The sequence below is a fragment of the Carassius gibelio genome, chromosome B7 (genome assembly GCF_023724105.1).
Source record: "Carassius gibelio isolate Cgi1373 ecotype wild population from Czech Republic chromosome B7, carGib1.2-hapl.c, whole genome shotgun sequence".
Classification (NCBI taxonomy): domain Eukaryota; kingdom Metazoa; phylum Chordata; class Actinopteri; order Cypriniformes; family Cyprinidae; genus Carassius; species Carassius gibelio.
In genome coordinates this window covers 6,532,789-6,553,348 of record NC_068402.1, presented here as the reverse complement: position 1 = coordinate 6,553,348, position 20,560 = coordinate 6,532,789, and the positions used below count along the sequence as shown (strand labels likewise).

General features: G+C 36.2%; 3 protein-coding genes across 18 annotated transcripts in view; all 3 read left to right on the top strand.

The window, feature by feature from the left end:
- Positions 1–2,181, top strand: part of ehbp1l1a (EH domain binding protein 1-like 1a) — a 38,397-nt gene extending 36,216 nt beyond the window's left edge. For all 16 annotated transcript variants that reach the window (XM_052562102.1, XM_052562111.1, XM_052562106.1 and 13 more), the window contains 5 exons: positions 5–116; positions 279–378; positions 515–588; positions 768–882; positions 1,102–2,181. In XM_052562102.1, coding sequence (XP_052418062.1) covers positions 5–116; positions 279–378; positions 515–588; positions 768–882; positions 1,102–1,192 — 492 coding nt within the window. In that variant the 3' untranslated portion in view covers positions 1,193–2,181. The remainder of the gene's footprint in view (positions 1–4; positions 117–278; positions 379–514; positions 589–767; positions 883–1,101) is intronic.
- Positions 2,182–2,780: 599 nt separating this feature from the next.
- si:ch73-40a2.1 (hepatocyte growth factor receptor) lies at positions 2,781–10,980 on the top strand. Its single transcript, XM_052562116.1, has 14 exons — positions 2,781–3,202; positions 3,278–3,339; positions 4,096–4,705; positions 5,297–5,441; positions 5,674–5,771; positions 6,186–6,326; positions 6,497–6,601; positions 7,137–7,217; positions 7,386–7,478; positions 8,081–8,202; positions 8,329–8,438; positions 8,605–8,767; positions 9,930–10,063; positions 10,436–10,980. The coding sequence occupies exons 1-14, from the start codon at positions 3,130–3,132 to the stop codon at positions 10,644–10,646; spliced, it is 2,148 nt and encodes a 715-aa protein (XP_052418076.1). The 5' UTR covers positions 2,781–3,129; the 3' UTR covers positions 10,647–10,980.
- Positions 10,981–11,202: 222 nt separating this feature from the next.
- rab1ba (zRAB1B, member RAS oncogene family a) lies at positions 11,203–18,677 on the top strand. The gene is made up of 6 exons (XM_052562118.1): positions 11,203–11,520; positions 13,808–13,880; positions 14,050–14,145; positions 14,372–14,467; positions 14,606–14,737; positions 16,280–18,677. Exons 1-6 carry the CDS (start codon positions 11,507–11,509, stop codon positions 16,472–16,474), a joined length of 606 nt encoding a protein of 201 aa, XP_052418078.1. The 5' UTR covers positions 11,203–11,506; the 3' UTR covers positions 16,475–18,677.
- Positions 18,678–20,560: the final 1,883 nt, after the last annotated feature.

The following is a 20,560-nucleotide window of genomic DNA, read 5'->3' as shown; positions in this document are numbered from 1 at the left end:
GCAGGATGTCAGTCAATATGTACTAAGTGAGATGCAAGCGCTGGAGGCGGAACAAAAGCAGATAGACCGCAGAGCAGACATTGTGGAAAGGAAACTAAGAAGACTTATGGAGTCTGGTAAATCACTGTTTAAAGTAGTAGTATTATATATATATAATATATGAATAATTTACACACATCTCCAGAACTTTAACTCCAGAACTAACTTTAGATTATGATAGATTATGTGCTAAGCAAACGTGTGGCTTGATGAAGTTGTTCTCTTGTCTACACTTGAAGGTAGTGATCGTGTAGAAGAAGAGACACTGATTCAGGAGTGGTTTACCCTGGTCAACAAGAAGAACGCTTTGATCAGGAGACAAGACCATTTGCAGTTACTGTAAGTCTTTTCACACTTACTCCAATTTGGTTTCACTATACTTCTTTAGATGATGATCTCTCTAAAGTTTTGTTCAAACAGAGGCTGATTTAATATACATAGCTAATAAATAATTATCATTCATTTTGTGTGACAGACAAGAAGAGCAAGATTTGGAGAGGAAGTTTGAGCTGCTGAAGAAAGAGCTACAAGATTTAATGGCTGTGGAAGGTACGACTGTGAAGCTAACTACATATATAGCTAAGAATGAAAGAAAATGTGTACATACCAGGAGCATATGCATGTGTTTTTACATATTAAGGACATTTTGGCACTCAAATACCAGTTGTGGCATGTGGCACCTCTCATTATCCTCAACTTTTTGTCTTGCTTGTTTTGTAAAACTGAAGAATGGAAGAAAACCCAGGCCCATAAAACCAGAGAGCAGCTGTTGTTGCAGGAGCTGGTGTCTTTAGTCAACCAGAGAGATGAGCTCGTGCATGATATAGACGCCAAAGAGAGAGGGTGAGATTCATTCACATTACAAAATATACTCAGTTCTTTTTTTAGACCAGAATTGAAATGTTGTAGCTTTGTGTAGCAAAGACTGAAATAAATAAAATACATTCAAATAGAAATTTGAGATTTTAAATCATGATATTTCACAATATTTTATATTAATGTATTTTTGCTTGTTGAGCGTTTCTCTTTTTCTTACTTTTTCTCTGTCGTCTCATTCTCAAGGGCTCTTGAAGAGGACGAGAGGTTGGAGAGAGGACTAGAAATGAGGCGCAGGAAATACGGAAGCCGGAAAGAGAAGTGTGTGTTACAGTGAGGGATCCTGTGCACCTGCTTTTATTCAGGATTGTCCCCCGTTAAACACTGTGCTGATGGACTAGTGAGGTGTGTGTGGACCACATCACATTAAATGATAAGGAGAGTGTGACTAGATGAATTCTCAGTCCTCGTGTTGAACCACGAATGCTCATTTCAGGGTGGATTAAAAGTTTATTTCTTTCAGAGACATTTTTAGTCTGAATAAGTGAAATAGACAGTAATGGTCAATAGACTTCTGACACCAGTTCTCGTTTTACATTTTCAGTAAAAATAATATACGTGACCTTTGCAGTGTTATTACCTTATTTAACTTGTGTGTAAAGTTGGCTGCTGCAGTGATTTTAAGGGATCTCAAAGTTATTTAAAATAGTACAGTAACAAGTATGAAAGAAGGATCAGGCAGTTTTATACAAGACACTGCTTTGAAACAAAGTCACATATTTAACTCACCCAACAAACATACAAAAACAGCACAAAAGCATGAGAGAAAATACACATTTTGCACAAAATGTCTCTATTGAGACATCATTTGAACAATATGATCTTAATGATGTCCCTCCAAATACTGTAACAGTGGTTGTTTGTTTTATTTGAAGAACCTAATTTCACAGGATATAAAAAAAATACAAACTGTCAAAAAGAGAGTATGTGCATGAACATTGAGTGTTTGCATTTTGTTTTAAAATATTTGAATGAAAAAAAATTGGGATTGTATTTATATAAGATCATTTTTTTATCCATGTATGGTACAGAATGCAAAGGAAAATGTACCTTCAGCAATTCATAAGAATTTCTCCTTTAAAAAGTGTGTGTTATAGAATTTTTCTTTTTTTGAGTGACTGGTTGTTTCGAGACTCTCAGCTCTTTGATTTTAGCTGTGACCCTGTTTACACTGTTTGAAATGAATTGTTTTTGAAAAGTCCTGGTGTCAGCTAACACACCTACAGGTGACAGGTCTTTTGGAAATAAAATTGTTTTAAAATTCTTCATTGCATCCAAACTGGTGGTTGTTGAACAGAAACAGGTTCAATAGTGTGTTTACAAGTATTGCGCAGTTTTCTTTTAGGAAATATGTGGTCATCATCAGTATGTGCAAAGGGTTCTAAGTAAGCCCACTGGACGCCAGTAATAGAAAGTGCAGATTTAGCAGAGCTCTATATAGGTTTATATAGCTACAGAGCTCCAACCAAAATACAATGATTCACCATGCCATGTGTCTTATGTCAAGCAAGCATAAACGCAGATGCACACACACATAATCATTTCTCTACCAACAAGGGAGTTGTAGGGAGTGTATTGAGGGTTGTGTAAGCATGGGGGAAAAATGTTTGTTTGTTTGTTTTATTAAAAGAAATGTTCCATGAAGTGTTTATATAGAACTTTAGCCATTTTTTTTTTTTTTTGTAAAAGGCTATAAAACATTTTTTATCAAATAATAAAGGCTAATTGTTAGATATTATATTTTTTATTGATGGTTGTATGGTTCACTTCCCTATTAAATGGAAACATCAGCACATAACCATTTCTCAAAAATTCCATATATACCACAGTCTTGCACAACATTTCTACAAAAGAAGCACTGCTTACACAGATATGCTTCCTAATGGAACAAAAACTAGCCTATTAAAGTGCGCTTTTCCCCTTTCTCTCTTCTTCTTTCTGACAGTCACTGACCGAATACCTGATAAACATTTTAAAGTTCATAGAAAGCAGGGATTTGTTCACCAAACAGGCCTCGAGTTATTCCGCTTGACGCTGGACTACAATCAAAGAAAGACATATAAAACATTATTAGTGATATTAAGTTCTACTGGCGTTTAAAATAGGGGGGGAAAGAAACGAAACTATCGCTAAGGACTGCTGAAGTTTGAAGTGGAATCGGAAGTAATAGTGAAAACTTTTATTTCTGTCGGACTAAAGGAACCTTTCTTCAATATGTTTTATTTTGTATTATTCATTTCATGGACTGTCTCTGCTGATGTGTCCGTAGAGCTAACACCAATCAGAGGTAAGACTCGGAGGATATGTTATGGGATATTATGTCATAACATATCAGCCTCTATAAAAGTGCGTTTCTTTTTAGAAGAAATATTTGATTCAAGCAAACAGCCTCGGCTACAATGGACATTCTCCCCATCAAACGCTGTAAGTAGCTTACACAGTTTCTATGTTATCTATTCGCCTAATTCCATAAAGGTCTGGGTTTTGTGTTCCTCAAACAATGACTTTTAAGAAGAAAGCCTGTTTTTATAATAGGCTACACATTTACTTTTTTTATTTACAAAAAAAAAAACACATTCATATTCATCCATTTCCCGGAATAGGCTGTTTTTATAAATGCATGTTACATTTTTATGAATAATTTTTAACTGTACATAAATATAGTATATATATTTCAAACGTTTCTGAAGGAAGTTTCTCATATATATATATATATATATATGGTAAAAGTGATATTTAAAAAAAAAAAAAAACGAAATGTAGCCTTAATTTTTAATTAATATTTTAAAATGTCTTCGGTGTCACATGATTCTTCAGAAATCATTCTAATATGCTGATAGTGCTGAAAAACGTTGAACAGTTGTGCTGCTTAATTTAATGTGGAAACCTTTTTATTTTCAGGATTCTTTGATGAACAGAAAGTTCAAAAGAACAGCATTTATGTATAACATTACAATATTGCCATGTTTTATTACATTATAAATGTTTTGAATGTAATTTTCTTGCTAAATAAAAATTATAAAAAAGTATTCATGCTGATAATTATTGATCATTTTATACAGATAATAAACTAATAAAACCGATAACAGATGTATTGTTTAATACTGGTCAATGTTTAATAATTAAGAATTGAATAATGAAATCAAAATAATGATTTGCTTCTCTTTTGGTCGATTTAAGTGGAATGAAACAAAAATGAAGCTTGGAAAAGACTATAAACACTCTATCTATCAAGCTTGTAACCCAGAATTGGATAATGATCACAAAACACTGTGGACCAAATGGATCCCCAAACAAGATGCCCATGAGCTTTTTCTGCACCTAAGTTTTGCCCAAGCGGACCAGGAGCCTCTTCATATCTATGTGCGAGAATCGGACCAAATGCACGATCAGTACTATAGAAAACCAAAAATGCAAGCTGTTTTCAAGATCGCAGTCGATCATCCGTTTCCTGATGCTGTCCCTCAGGATGAACACCTGATCCATGCTAAGGACCTTAAATTGGGAAAGATCTCTAAGAAGGGTTTTTTCCTGGGATTTAGCCACAGCAGCAAGTGCACTTTTATTGCTTCAATCCAGGTGTTCTTCCTAAAATGCCCAGCATTTGTTTGGAACCAAACGAAATTTGAGGAAACAGCAGCAGGAGGGTTGGGGAGAGGAGCTTGTGTTAACGGTTCTGTGGAGATCAGCACCCCAATGAGGGAATGTAAAACAAATGGGACGTGGGGTCCACCGCAGGGGTCATGTGTCTGTGAAACAGGATACCAGACAGATGGAAACTGTTCAGAAGGTGAGACAATGTAATATATGTCTTAAATGACAAGTTTTCATCATCTGAAACCTGAATAAATAAGCTTTTCGTTAATGTATGGTTTGTTAGGATCGGACAATATTAGACTGAGATACAACTACTTGAAAATCTGGAATCTGAGGGTACAACAAATCTAAATAGTGAGAAAATTGCCTTTAAATTTGTCCAAATGAAGTTCTCAGCAATGCATGGTACTAATCAAAAATTAAGTTTTGATATATTTACTGTAGGAAATTTACAAAATATCCATACAATGTTTTTTTGGCTATTGCTAATATACTTATTTGTAATATAAGTAAATAAATATGCGCGATAGATAAAGATAAAATGATTCTTCAGTGTTAATATAAGATAATATAAGTCTTTACTGTCACATGATGCTTTAGAAATCCTTCTCATATGCAGCTTTTTATATCATAGTAAAACCACAGAGCATCGTAGCATGACATCATAGAAAGGATTTTTGCACAGAAAAGCTCTACTGACTGATATTGTCCTTAAAATGTGGTGTTAGTTTTTGTGTTATACTTTATACAGTGCTTAAACTGTATGTTGTGTTGTATGTTTCAGTAAGCCCTCCAGTCAGCCTGTTGTCCCCCGCTGACACCACAGCTGATTCCAGCCTGGGACTCTCTGCTGGTCTAGTGTGTTCTCTTATGGTTCTTCTCATTCTCATTGCTGTTGTGTTCATCTTTGTAAGGAGTCACAAGCTCAGGTAAACATATTGTATTTGAAAATTGTAATGTTTATGCATTTGCATGCTTGTCCAACATAAATAAGTCTTGGTCCTTCAAAATCTCTGAAATAATGGTCAGTGCATAACATTTTCATTTAAATTTGTATAACATTTTAGCATGGCAATGGATTTTTTTTTTCTGTTTAGGGCAAGTGAATATATATTTACTGCATAAAATATATTGTTTACTGCTTTGTGTGTATGTATTCAGTGAAGGTCAAGAAACAGAGCCCTTATCCATATCTGGTGTGACTCGATATCGACGCTCTCAAGAACAAGTTTACACCGTTCACCCGGAGCCAGTCAGCAGTGAGTCTGCTTCTGTTTTCACCAGTTTATGCTTTTCTTCTCAGAAATGCATGTTATAAACTCAGTTGTGAGTTACAGTCTCACAATTCTGAGTTTATGAATCTAACATTTTTATTTTTGCTCAGAATTGCTAGAAAATAAGTTAGAATTGCACTCAGAAAAGCCTTATTGTGAGATCACCATTTTAATCAATTTGTCATGCTTTGGAAACAGGCTTCTATATTTTCTCCTATATCATAGAGAAATAGACATAGAAAAAAAAATATATATATTTACATTTTAAAGTAAACTATAAAGCCATAAAATGAATGTGGATGGATTTCTATAATTTGGGGTCTTGCAAATCCCAATAACAGCTCATCAAGATCACAGTCCAGTTGTGTATACACAGTTAAAATGATGATTTTCATTCAGCTTGTAGGATGAGCAGCTGTGATCAGATTGGTGAAAATAGGCCTTTTCCTACCAGAAGTACAGCACTTGTAGGGGAAGTGTCTCAGCGTGATAATGGATATGTACAGCTGCATACTGACCGACTTCAGCTGGAATCCACAAGTATGTTTGAGTGAGAAGTCACTTTTGCAATTCATTCCTGTCATCTACGCATTCAAATTTCCGACAGCACTGACTCATACCAAGTGTGTTACCAAAAATCATAATACTCAATAGAAATATAAAAATTGTGTCAAATATGTTTTTCCTGTGTGTCTGTCTTCCTGTGTCAGGATCAGTTGAGGTGCTGGAAGGAATGAGTGATAGGCTGCTGTGTTATCTTAGAGACGTGATGGTGGAACGGACAAAGCTGACAATGGGCCAAAAGCTTGGGAAAGGTATAGACAAACTCTCACCCTGATCTCTTTTTCTGGGTTTTGTACATTTTTCTGCACAGACATAAAAACACACCTTTGAACAGGTTGAAATGCATCCATTATTATATATAGTATTTATTATTTATGCAAAAATAAATAAATAAATAAATAAAATAAATCCACATTCAAATTTTTTTTTAATCAAAAATACATTTGCTTTGACAAAAAAAAAAATATATATATTTTTTTATTTTTATAACAAAGAGAAACGTTTATGTATATGTGTATAAATATATAGTATATAAACAATATTTAGTATTTCATTTCAGCATTGGAAATCCTTTCTTTGTACTTTTTTCAGTTAAATAAAGGTTAAAGTGAATTAACATCACAGATTCTTGACAAAAAAATGCCCAACTTTTTTTTTTTTTTGGAATAAGGCTGCATTTTAAAAAAGGAATATTTGAATAAGGAATAATTTGATTGAAAACAGTATTTTGATTGTCATTTTGCAATCTGCAAACGGATTCTTATACTGGATTTTTTCCATCTGTAGGAGAATTTGGGGCCGTCTATGAAGGTATATTTTCCCCTCAGAAAGGACAAGATATCAGAGTGGCAGTGAAAACCTTGAAAGGTATATAGCGTGAATAATGCAACGAGCAAGTGATAATTCGGATAATAAGTAAAAAAAGTATGATCTTAATTTAGAATTAAGTACAAGCTTGAGACAATGCAGTTTACACAATAAATGAAATCAGCCTCTTTCTTGCTGTCATGTCATTAATCATTTCTGTCAAATCAGGTGCAGTCCACAGTAAAGAAGATCTGGAGTCCTTCCTTAAGGAAGCAGAAATTATGAAGCATTTTGATCATGTGAATGTTGTGAAATTGCTTGGTATGTCTCTCCTTAATGAAAGATTATTTCATGCTTGAAATCTAGGCTAAAATCTATAATTTATATGTAGTTGGAGTGGGATATTTGGGATAACCTGATTTCAAAGGGCACAGACGTTTCCATGGCAACTGAGCATCTGTGGCCTGTATAGTCCTGTCCAAGGGCAAAGTGTGAACTTCCACACGTTCCTCTGGTGATGCCTGTAGCTGCACATTAACAGTGGGATACGCTTGACTTTTACCTCCTGCTTCTCTTTGACCTGAATAATTATGGGTGGTGGTGGGGGGGGGGATTCTGTTATGGATCATAGCAACTGTAATGAGTAATAATGTAATTGGCATCTGTCCAATGCTATGATGTTTATCAGCCAGTCAAGGTCATGCATTATTTAGTGATTCCTTTAAAGGAGCAGTGCAGCTACAATGGAAATGATTTATATATTGATTGTATAACCTATAATAGACTTCCAGTGTCATCTGCTTCTATTAATTTTACCTGTCCAAAAAAATCAGTCTATTTTGCTTGATATTGCATAAGTAATTCTTACTGTATTATTTAAATGTATTATGCTACTGACAGATAAGGTTGTTTATGTCCACCAGGGGTCGCACTGGAGCGGGACCCGGGGTCCTCCATCCACACACCGCTTGTTATTCTTCCCTTCATGAAGCATGGAGATCTGCACAGCTTCCTTAAAGCAAGCCGCTACGGTGATATTCCCATGGTCAGTCTCACATGTGTACAAAACCTGCTTGAGGACTTCTCCTTCTTTATACTCTTGTCTTACCTAAAGGGTTGGTTCAAATAACCACACAGCTGATTATATACAAAAATGGTTCCTTCTCTCCAGTTTGTGCCTTATCAGAGTCTTCTGGGTTTCATGATTGACATTGCTGCAGGAATGGAGTATCTCAGCCTGCAGGGTTTCTTACACAGAGACCTGGCTGCCCGCAATTGCATGTGAGTCCACAGCAGGGCAGCAGAGAGCACATTACGCACATTACACAATAATGTCCTGCTAATACTTGCATTGTCTTGAGAAGAAGCCACGCCTAATGTTGAATAAAATGTTTTTCCCCCATACTTACCCAGTGCTGGATTCACACACCTAGTTTGGCTTTCACAGGTTGGGGGATGATATGCATGTCTGTGTGGCTGACTTTGGTCTGTCTAAGAACATCTATTCCAGTAACTACTATAGGCAGAAGAATATGGATGTTAACATGCCTGTGAGGTGGATGGCTATAGAGAGTCTGTCTGACTTCTTATTCACCACCAAGAGTGATGTGGTCAGTCCTATTTATGCTTCTAATGAATTATTAATAGAGTGCTTTGTTTTAAAATTGATCACTGCTTTGTGTGTGTGTGTGTCTAATTTAGAAATGAGTGAAATAGTTTCTTTGTATCATATTACAAGCTGAACAACTGAAGAATCAGAAGAATTTTTTCCCCCTGTATAGAACATTGAGGACATTTCTGACGCCGATTCTCACAATCTTACTGAAAATTAAATAATAATAAAAATTGTTTTTTATTTTTTATTTAGTGTTTTGCAGTGAAGGAATAGTTCACTCAAAAATGAAAACCAATGGATGCTCTACAGTGAATGGGTGCCGTCAGAATGAGAGTCAAGTAATCAATGACCTCCAATCCATCAGTTAACATTCCTTTGAGTGGAAAACAGCATGTTTGTAAGAAGCAAATCATTGAGACATTTTCAACTTCTAATAATCGGTACTGAGTTCTCTATCTGTAATATTGCTTTCTCCAGTAAAAAGTCTTATCTGAATCCGGAGAGAAGTGTTTTACAAATATGCTGCTTTTCACTTCACAAGATGTTTGTTGATGGACTGTTGTGTAGATAGATTGTGGATTATTGTGATGTTTTTCTCAAATCAAGTCACTTTTATTTATAAAGTGCTTTTAACAACATAGATTGTATCAAAGCAATTGAACAGTATTAAATAATAAAATAGTTTGTCAATAATGCAAAAAGGCAGTACATCACTGAATTCAGTGATGTCATCATCCAGCTCAGTTCAGCTTAAATAGTATCGGTGCACTCAAATCAACAATATCGCTAGAAATGTAATTTTATCAGATGTTTGGACTCTCATTCTGACGGCACCCAACTGTAATGCAATGATAAATTCTCCAAATCAGATCTGATAGAGAAACAAACTCACGTACATTTTGAATGTCATGAGGGTGTTAAGTTTTGTTGATATATACTGGTGTGTGTGTGTGTGTTTATATGGGTTTTAAACATCAAGTTAAACACAAACTGTTCGAATAGAACTGGTCCTAAAATGGTTTGTATATATATATATATATATATATATATATATATATATATATATATTTTTTTTTTAGAAAACATAAAAATATGACCTGTATACGTTTTTTAATAGCATTTACCCACCAAAAATATTTATACCTTATGTCTCCCAGTGGTCTTTTGGAATAACCATGTGGGAGATCACATCCAGAGGGAAGGTGCCTTATCCAGGTATCTCTGGCCATGAGCTCCTACACTTCCTGGAAAACGGACACCGTCTCAAACAAGGGGACAATGACAGTAAACTGTAAGCACATTTTTCATCAAAGCATCCCAAAAAGTAGCACTGAGAAAACTGAATGATTATTTATAGAAAATTCTGTTTTATCAGGAATCTGTGACTAAGCCTTTATCAAGACCTGTCTATTGCAAGACTAATGAAATGAGTAGCAGAAGTTTAGGTCTGTTTTTAGAATCCTCATGAGTCACGGCAGTAATGTGCATAATCAGCTGAATTATAAATCATTGTATATGATAATGTTTTGTGTATGTTTTAGAAGTGTAAATGGCAAGAGGGGTTTTTAAACTACAGTTCTGGAAGATGATTCGGTCTAGTGCTTTATGTGTTCTCTCATTGCTGCTCTCCTTCTCTATTTTCCTTTGATTCTTCCTCTGTCAGATATGAGCTTATGTTGAGCTGCTGGCACAGAGATCCCTCTCAGAGGCCAGGATTTGGAGAGCTGGGCCAGAGCCTCAAAGCACTTCTGTCTGAGCTTCCGGCCCTGGAGGCCAGCGATGAGGGTCACTACATCAACCTGAGTCTGAAGGCAGCCAGTGATCACCAGGAGAGCACAGAGACCCTGGAGCCTGAGGGGGAGAGGATGATGTAAACCACATGTACTATACCTGCCTGAACCAGTGGGCGGCTTTGTTCTTTACTAGACTCGTGAGGGAAGAGGAGGAAGACCTGCTGTGCATTACAATCTAATATGAGAATGTAGTCCACAATATGCATTTATTAACACATTTTTTTTTTTAAGCATTATGGTGAGATTTCGGTTTCAGAAATGACATAAAAGTAAACATTGCTAGAAGTACATATAAGAATTCACATTTATCAAAACATATATTATGTTTATACATATACAGTATTGTGATTCATATTTTTATTTTTCTACTTTTCTTCTACACTGTAGCCAATATATATATATATATATATATATATATATATATATATATATATATATATATATATATATATAAAAGACATGAATAAACACGAAAAAGCAAAAACTGTGGAATTGTTTGTCAGTGGAATACATTTTTTTATGATCTGATGTGCCATTTTGCTTTATGCAATAATATATGTGTAAAATATCCATATATATAATCATTAGTTGAAAATCTCACTTGATCAGCTGAATCTCTGGCTTGTGTCTGTGAGATCGGTCCGTGATGCCACGTCATCTGATGTCACTGCCGCACCTGCGCAGCCATCTTGTACTTCGAGCGAGGGGCAGATCGGAAGGAAGGAAGAAAAGCAGAACAAAATAACAGTGTTTTGAGTTACATGGTCAGTAATGTCCGTCAAGTGACTGAATCCGACGACAAGACAGTGTTGAGGTGTGATCGGAGAACGCTGCCCCAGTGCCTCGTTATTCCAGACCTAACGTTACAAGTCATCCTCTTCATCATTATCGAAACGAGTCCGATCTCCTGCTGAACCCGAAGGCAACGACACAAACACGCCATGAATCCAGAATAGTGAGTATTTGTCGGTTAGACTAGTGTTGCGGATGTCAGTGTTTGTATAACGTTAGTCACGAAGCGTCAGTGTGAGGAACGGTACGTTAGCTTTGTCTAGCCTCAACGGCTAACAACGTCCGGAACTTACGGCGAATTCAAAGAATATTTGCTCATTCAGCCTTTATTTAGACGGGGGTTGACTCTTACGAGCAGTATTGTCGCTACTGTACTAATAACTGTCGTCATTTAGTGTTTATAGCACGTAATTTTAGCATTTGCCGTATTGCGTGACGTCATCTTGGTGTGTTGCGTTGCGACGGAGTGACGTCATAAGTTTACGAACGCCAGGCCAAATCCAGCTGTCAAAATGGATCATGCATGTTAGCCCTTTAAATGCACTCAGTTTTTTGAGCCACATACGAGCTTGTCATTGTGAGGCATTCAAGTGTCATGTGGTTTTTATTAGGCCTGTGAATCGCAAGTCAGTTTTACAGCTGGAAGAGGTCGCGAGGAGGAGAAGCTTCGCATTAATTGTGTTTTCTTAGTAGCATGCAGTCAGCTTACAAGTCTGCTTACATACAGACGTCTTTAGTTTATCAATTAGATTATTTGTAACGTTCATCTATTTCACTGGCAACAAAAAAACCAACCATGTTTCAAACTCTTCCCTGTTTGCCATTGGTCAGTTAAACAGGTAGTCCCGCCCCAAACTCTTACCATTGAGCCAATGTTGATATGCCAGACCTGGTCAGTTTGCTCAAACAGATTTCACTTCCTTTCTGTGTTGTAAAAGGCGAAGTTGTACACTTTCAAATGTCAGTTTGTAAGTGTTCATCCTTAATTAAATTAACTAAAATATTTGTATCAGCATTGTGGCCTTTGACTGACCCACTTATATCCAATTTATGGTGTTGTTTTAATTGCAAAAAAAGTGTTCGACTGAAATGTCCTTGTTAAAACCGATAACTGAACACTGAAAGGCTTTGCTTGTTTGAGATTATTGTTTGAGGGTATAACACGTCTTTTGGTTTTCCCTTGACACATGCAAGCTCTCTGTGTGTCATTAGCCTGCTGAGAGTCACGGTTGCTTCACAACTGTTGTGTGATGCAACATTTCTCAGTCTAATGTTAGTACTTGAATTCAGAAACCAGAATAGACCGTCGTTGAGACGGTCATCGCTGGAATCAGATTGGCTCAGCTGTATTTGGAGCTGGTGTCAGGGGATACTTTGTTTATGCTGATTTTGTTTTGAACCTACTTTACCATCAGTGTGAACCAGATTCCTCGCTGTTGGTTTTTGAAAATGGCAGTTGATTTTGCAACTTGTTTACTTGTAACATTTTCACAATACTGAGGCCAGTTTAACCTATATGATAACCCAATGTGATGTGCTGTATGATTAGTTCAAGACTTTAATGCAGTGTCATTGATATTTTAACATAAGAAGACTAACACCATTCCTACAATCAGTATACACACCAAACTCTTTACAGTCCAAGCATCTTTGTTGTTGGTCTTACTGTGTACAAAGAGACACTTATGTTCCCATTAGCCAAACTATTTTAGACCACATGAATTACAATATCCTAGCATATTGTATGCTTATCATCACTAAAGTAACTACTGTAGCAGTGTTGTCATTGTAAATTAAAACTAAAAGTATAAAAAAAGCCTTTGTTAATTTAAATGAAGCTTGGATAAAGTAAAAAATAAATAAATGAAATTCCTGTTCCTGTGACTCAGTGGTAGAGCATTGCTTTAGCAGCGCAAAATGTTGTGGGTTCGATTCCCAATTTAAAAAAAATAGCCTGAATGCACTGTAAGGCGCAGTACATAAGTGCATAAATGTAAAATACATATAACGAATAGAAATGTAACTAATGAGTTGAAATAAATAGAAATAATAATAATAAATACTGTAGTAGTATATCAGTAATACTCACATAACACTGTATGGAATAATAAAATAAAACTTGGTTTTATTTCATTTGAATAAACCATTTAATAAACAATTTATATTCAAAACTGAAATACAATCATGTTGATGTATTTTAATATATTTGTTTCCTTTTAGTGAAAAAGGCATTACAGAATTATGAAAACAAACTAAAATGAAAAATATAACAAATAAAGGTAATTCAAAATATGAATAGTATAAGACTGAATGGAGTTCTACATCTTTAGATTTTTAAAATGTTTTAGTAACCCTTTTGACTTGTAAATGTCATAGGATTTTAAATGGATCTTCCAAACTGAAATATATTGATGTTGGTCTATTTAACGTATTACTGTTGTTCATTTTAGTGACTACCTGTTCAAACTGCTCCTCATCGGTGACTCTGGAGTCGGGAAGTCGTGTCTGCTGTTGAGATTTGCTGTGAGTACAGGCACAGATGGGTTGCTTTGTCAGCTTCTGCTCATAAACATGAATTAAAAATCAACTGAAAACATGCAGTCTGCAAATGATATAGAATTGACTGTATTTATTTTATATTAGATGTAATATATCCACACATTCTCTCTTCTGTTTGTCTTGGCTCCTGCAGGATGACACATACACTGAGAGCTACATCAGCACCATAGGTGTGGACTTCAAGATCCGCACCATTGAACTTGATGGCAAAACCATTAAGCTACAGATTGTAAGTCTATTCATTCTCTCTCATAACACTCATTTTTCACACATTCTATGATAGCATGACAGTGTCTAGTATGCACACCAGCTTATGATGACGATGACCTGCTTTCTTGGGACAGGAGATGAATCTAGTAACTCATTACACTGTACATGTGAAAAGGGGGCCAAAGCTTTATTAGAAACATGCATAGTTTGATATTACTTTGTTTCTTTCTTTTTCTTTCTCATAGTGGGACACTGCAGGGCAAGAAAGATTTCGAACCATCACCTCCAGTTACTACCGAGGGGCTCACGGTATCATTGTGGTTTATGATGTCACGGATCAGGTGAGACGTCATGAGCAATTCTCCTCCCTAGTTTGATCTTAATTTAACAAGGCACAATTTGACACTGCTTTTTATGCAGATTTATCACATGAAATGTTGAAATTAAGAGTTGTTCTCTGTTCCCTGCTTTCTCTTAAGGAATCATATAACAATGTTAAACAGTGGCTACAGGAAATAGACCGCTACGCAAGCGAGAACGTTAATAAGCTGCTGGTGGGGAACAAATGTGACCTTACCACCAAGAAAGTAGTGGACTACACAACAGCCAAGGTACTGATATGTCAAAATAGACGAATCTAATCTGTATTAGTTTTTGATTTAAAATCTCTGTTCCCTTTTTTATCAAAACTAGTGGACTTTTCAAGCCCAATTGCTTCCCATTTTTGTGACATTGGTAGCGAAATAAAGCACTTACCCCTACAAATACTGCAGCACATGCTAAGGGTTAGAGATTTGAATAAACCTTAACTTAATGTTTAAACGGCCTTGCACCATTTTGATATTCCTGGACATGAATGATACATACAAATGTGAAGCTTGTTCTAAGTGCATTGATTTAGACTTAATAAACACATAGGCTACAGCCAACTGTATTTAATGTATTGTGCCCAAAATGTAATGACATTTTTTTTTTTAAAGATATATAAAAACATTTTAAAATGGTTGTAACTTGCATGTTCAGTTGATCAGCAGTTTCTAGCCATGCAGCCTTTCTCTCTGGTTTTAACTATACCTTTTATGGTTATCAGAAGAACATTAAAACATTACAATACAAAATTACTCTTTCAAGCCTTAAAAACACTAAATTAAAAGTTAAAATCAATATCTATGTTTCAATTTAAACTTTTGCACAAAACTGGAATATTGCATAAAAACTGCAAATAAAGTACCATTTCTATCCAACGAGTCAAAGAGAACAAAATTGTCACGTCCTGGTAAACTGTGGCACTAAATATCACTAAGAATATAGGAGAAGCCACTGAATATAATAATTTTCATACATGATATAAATTACTTGTACCTTAGAGTAAATGCCTTGTATGTGCATAGGGGAATTTATTTGGTAAATGTTTCCATCATACTTTATGCACATTTTTTTTTTCAAAAAAAGAAAAGTTTATCCTACTCAAATGTGCGCATACGCATCTTGCCGTTTCCATCCAGCATTTTTTTTTTCATGCGATATGCCAAAATGTGCATTAAAAAGTGGGATAGAAACGCAGCATATGACTTAAAAATGAAAATAAATAATATTAAGCAGACTATATTTTTACTGATAATAAGAATACACATTTAACAAATTTTAGCTAGTGTAGGGATGTATTAGCCAGCTTAAATTTGATTTACAGTTACTGCTGTCATTAACATACACTTATATGTAGAATTAAAATTCTACGTGTCCCAGTTAATGTCCAACAACAACATATTTTAGCAGAATGTATATTTTACTCGTGAAACCTCGCCCACTCACTCCTGACAGTAAAATGGATATATTTGCATGACTTTCAAACATTTACATGTGGAGAAAACAGTGTCTCAAATAGGCTTTTTGCCATAGTGGATCTATTTGATCCATGATCGACATTAGGACTGCGTAAGAACAAGTGTGCACTGTGGACATCACATGATCTTGACTCATTGAACCTGGATCCAATTAGTAAAATTTTATGAAACAGCCCCCAGATATAATCATGAAGACTTGGGTTAAAAATCACTTTGACTGTAGCCACTTATAACACTTCAGTAAAAAAACATCAGTATAAAAAAAAAACACATTTTGAAATGCCTCACTCTTTTCTTTTTACCTCAAAGGAATTTGCTGATTCTTTAGCAATCCCCTTCCTTGAGACGAGCGCCAAGAATGCCACGAATGTGGAGCAGGCCTTCATGACTATGGCTGCTGAGATCAAGAAGCGCATGGGCCCTGGAGCGACAACCGGAGGAGACAAGCCCAACCTGAAGATCGAGAGCACTCCTGTGCGGCAGTCTGGCGGCGGCTGCTGTTGAAGAGCCTTAGCGTGCACACACACACACACATACACACACAACCATCCCTGTCCCTCTCAAATGCATTTCTCACACACACCAAAAAAAAAAAAAAACGTTCTCACGGGAGGAACCACTGCATTAAGAGCCAACGTCTAACAGCCTTACGGCTTCATTCATGACACCATAGTTTTTTTTGTTTTTATTCTCCTTAACCTTTCCTTTTGTTTAAAACACCTCAGCCCTTTTTCCTCCCTGTGCACATTAATAACCCCACCCACATCCATAACCCCGCCCTCTGTACTGAAAGTCCATGATGGAGCTTTAGTACAGTCATGAGTCCATGTATAGAAACAAATGAGAGCAGATCTAGGGGCGATTTTCAAATCCTCCTTTTAAACAACTAGCGAGGTTGCGTTAAGAACGTAAATCCGTCTCCTAGTATTTCTAATTCTCACATGTCGTCACTTGAATGAGGTTTTGTGGGCGAAAGCATGGCTTCTGAAGCTGAATCGACAGGAAGTCCACTGCATACAAAGTCGGCAATATTCTTTACTTGTTCTCATCCTACTAGTATATTATTGTTATTATGGTGATTTTTAAGACTGATTTGTGTTTTCTTTTTTTTTTTTCTGTTGGTTTTTGTTTTTCTAATGAAGGCTTGTACAAAGGCTTACTGCTGTCATTGATATAGTCTGGTCAGGGAATGGGGGAAGATAGGGATGGTTTGTGTTCATAATGTGGATTTTGGGGGTCTAGGCTTTAGGCTGGCTGATGAAAGCTACTGTTCCCTCTATTACTTCAATGACCTCGGCTACTTTGAATCGTGCATTCAGAATTAATGCATGAACACCATCTTGACACATCGAGGTTGTATTTTCCTGCTGTCAGCAGTTTTTTGGCTTTGGTTTGACTCCTCAGATCTATAATTTTGTGTCGTTTTACCATTTAATTGTGCCAGACTTCCAATCCATAGTGGTCGCTGCTGCCAAAAACGGTCCATCATGCATTATGTGTGTCCTCTGTATTTATTTACATATGGTAAATATATTTACATATTTGTGAAGAGCCTTAATTTTGCCACAGATGAAAGCATGGTAGCTCCATGGATCTGGTTTAGTGTGCTGTGTGTTTGTGTGGGAATATTGTGTTACATCTAGGACTATTGGGATTGACTGGTCCAGCGCATGAGACCGGATATGACCTCCCGTGTTCTTTAATGAGAAATATTCATACACTTTTAAATCCACCTAAAGATGGATCTTTAAAGGTCTAGAAGCTCACTTAGACGTTGCCTTCAGTGATCAAAGAGGCTTTTACGGATCCTGCCCTCTTCTCCACATGGTTGCAACTCAATCTTATCAGCATTTTCAAACAAAAAACAAAACTGCAAATGATTGGTCTGATGACAGTGTTTTTGACCTGGCTGTTTTATTATGTACAACGTGGATCTAGAAAACGTAGAGTTTGTGAACTTCATTAGTATTAGTGCATCACTTGATCTTAACTAGTCTCACCATCGTGATATTAGATCACTTTCGCGCACTGAGCCGGTGTAATCTAGTTTTACATCTGCTGACATAACCGCACATACTTGTCACTAATATTGTGTGCTGGATTTGCTCGTACTATTTTGTAAGTGAACTGGTAGCGTTGGGATGGAGGGAGCAGTAGCTGGGATATGGGTGCGTGTGCAATGGCTGGGAAGGAGGGATGGGCAAGGGGCAAAAGCGTTTGGGAACATTCCTTTGATTTTAAAGCCGATCCGTCGTGGATCCCGTGTTACGTCTGTGTGAAAATCAAGTCTCATTTAAACCTGCACTCATTCACACACTAAACAAGTGCTTTTTTTGGGATGTGTTCGGAAGGGTCTCTGTTTTCTCAGACCGTCTGCTGTCTTTTGATCTATGAATTTTGTGGTAATGTGTGGGGTTATCAGAAAGATGAAGGGTATGGGGTGGGGGGTGGTTACTTAGGAATGTGATGGAGCATTTTTGTCTTTTTACCCATGTCATTTGCACATCTAATTTTTGGAATAAAGACACGGCGATGGTAAAATGGCAAGCACCTCTTTAGTAGTTTCCCTGTCTGATATACACAGTCTTTCTCTATCGCCCTTTGCTTGCTCACCCCAGCGCGGTTTCACAGCTGGGTTTGATCTTGTTTTCTCTTCTCTGTACATATTATAAATATATATAATAAAATGATCAACATGAGACTTAAAGATGTCTGTTCCTGCTTGCTTTTCTGTTGTGAAATATTGCGTGGGTGGTGAGGTAAGTATTCACTTCCTGTGTTTGCTGTAAATTTGATGACTTATCATTTTGAAAGTTGAATCGCACAAAACCTGTCAGGAACATGTCTGTGGCAATTACAAAATATTTGTCACTTTTAATAATAAAAATCATTTTGTCTGGACTGGATGATTCTCATTACTCTGTTACACTATAATGTAGAATGTAATGAGAATTACAGACAACATCTGGAGACATTATAGTAATGAGAATTGGTGAATGAAACGTGGCTGGTTGTCATGATATAACATCATACATTTTTTTTTTTTTGCATAAAATAATAAATTTTTACTATTTTCTTTTGTTTTGGGTAAAATATGACCAGGTCATAAATTTGTATCATTTGCCCATTAAAGCTGCAGTAGGTAACTTTTGTAAAAATATATTTTTTACATATTTGTTAAACCTGTCATTATGTCCTGACAGTAGAATATGAGACAGATAATCTGTGAAAAAATCAAGCACCTCTGGCTCCTCCCAGTGGTCCTATTGCCATTTGCAGAAACTCCATCGCTCCTGATAAGAAAACAACCAATAGGAGTTGCGGTCCGTAACTTTGTTTGTGTTCAAAATGTAGAAAATTTTATATAATAAGCGAGTACACCATGAATCCATTTTCCAAACCGTGTTTTTGGCTTGTCCTGAATCACTAGGGTGCACCTATAATAAGTGTTTATATTCGGACTATTTTAGATTGCTTCGGGGATACCGCGGCGGAGTAACCCAGTACCTTTGTGATTCTTCATAGACAAACAGAGAGAAGTAGTTCCGGCTACGATGTTCTTCCGCAAGACGCAAACAGTTCTGTTTATTAACCGCTAGAGCGTCAAAAGTTACCTACCAGCTGCTTTAAGCTAAATAATTTGTAAACTCATTATATACTAATTAAATACTTTTATTTATTTGATTTTAATATTGTTTATATTGAATATGCATTTTTAAACTTAAAAAAAGAAAAAGGTCAAAATATAAAATATTTTAACATCGATTTAAAATTTGTGTAGGTTTTCATTTAATATTTATATTTTATTACATATTATTTTTAATTCACAATAAAAAAAACTTTCTTACAGAACTATTGATCTCCATTTTTTTTTACATTTACTTTTTAAGCACATCATAAAGTAGGTCTTTAAGCTATGTACCATGTGGTAGCAGAGTGAAGGTCACATGAATCCTCCTTTTCCCTGTGTGTGTGCCTACTGGTCTCAACCTAGTGCCCTGTTAGCATCCTAACAAATGATTATGCGTATAGCATATTTTACATTGAGCATAATACATTGCTATCCATTTTGTCTTAAAATCAGTGACTGTGTAGTAGCAGGCTGATGCATGCAAGACATTCTGCTTTTATCTGTTTATTTTACTCTATTTCTCCTATCAGGTGACCGACTATAAACACCATAAATAGAAACCATTTGATATCATATTTGACCTGTTGATTTACTATATCTCGTGTGCTGGTTTTTTGTCTCTGAACAGACACGTTTGGAGGTGTACATGTGTAGTAGGGCTGAGCCAATGACCTTGAGTTATTTATAGCCAGTCAGAGTAGCTGCAGTCAGTATGCAGGATCGTACCGTTCTGCTCAGACTCCCCTGAGAGAGAGAGAGAGAGAGAGAGAGAGAGAAAAGAGGAGATAAAAGCAGATGCAGCATCTCTCTAATTTCTCACAGTGCCAGCTCATCAGAATCACTAAACTGAGACCCTGAAAATGTAAAGCGATCTGAGCATCCCTGTTTAGTTCATGCAGCATCACACACACATACACACACACACACAAGCACACACACGTGGATGCTAAATTTAAACT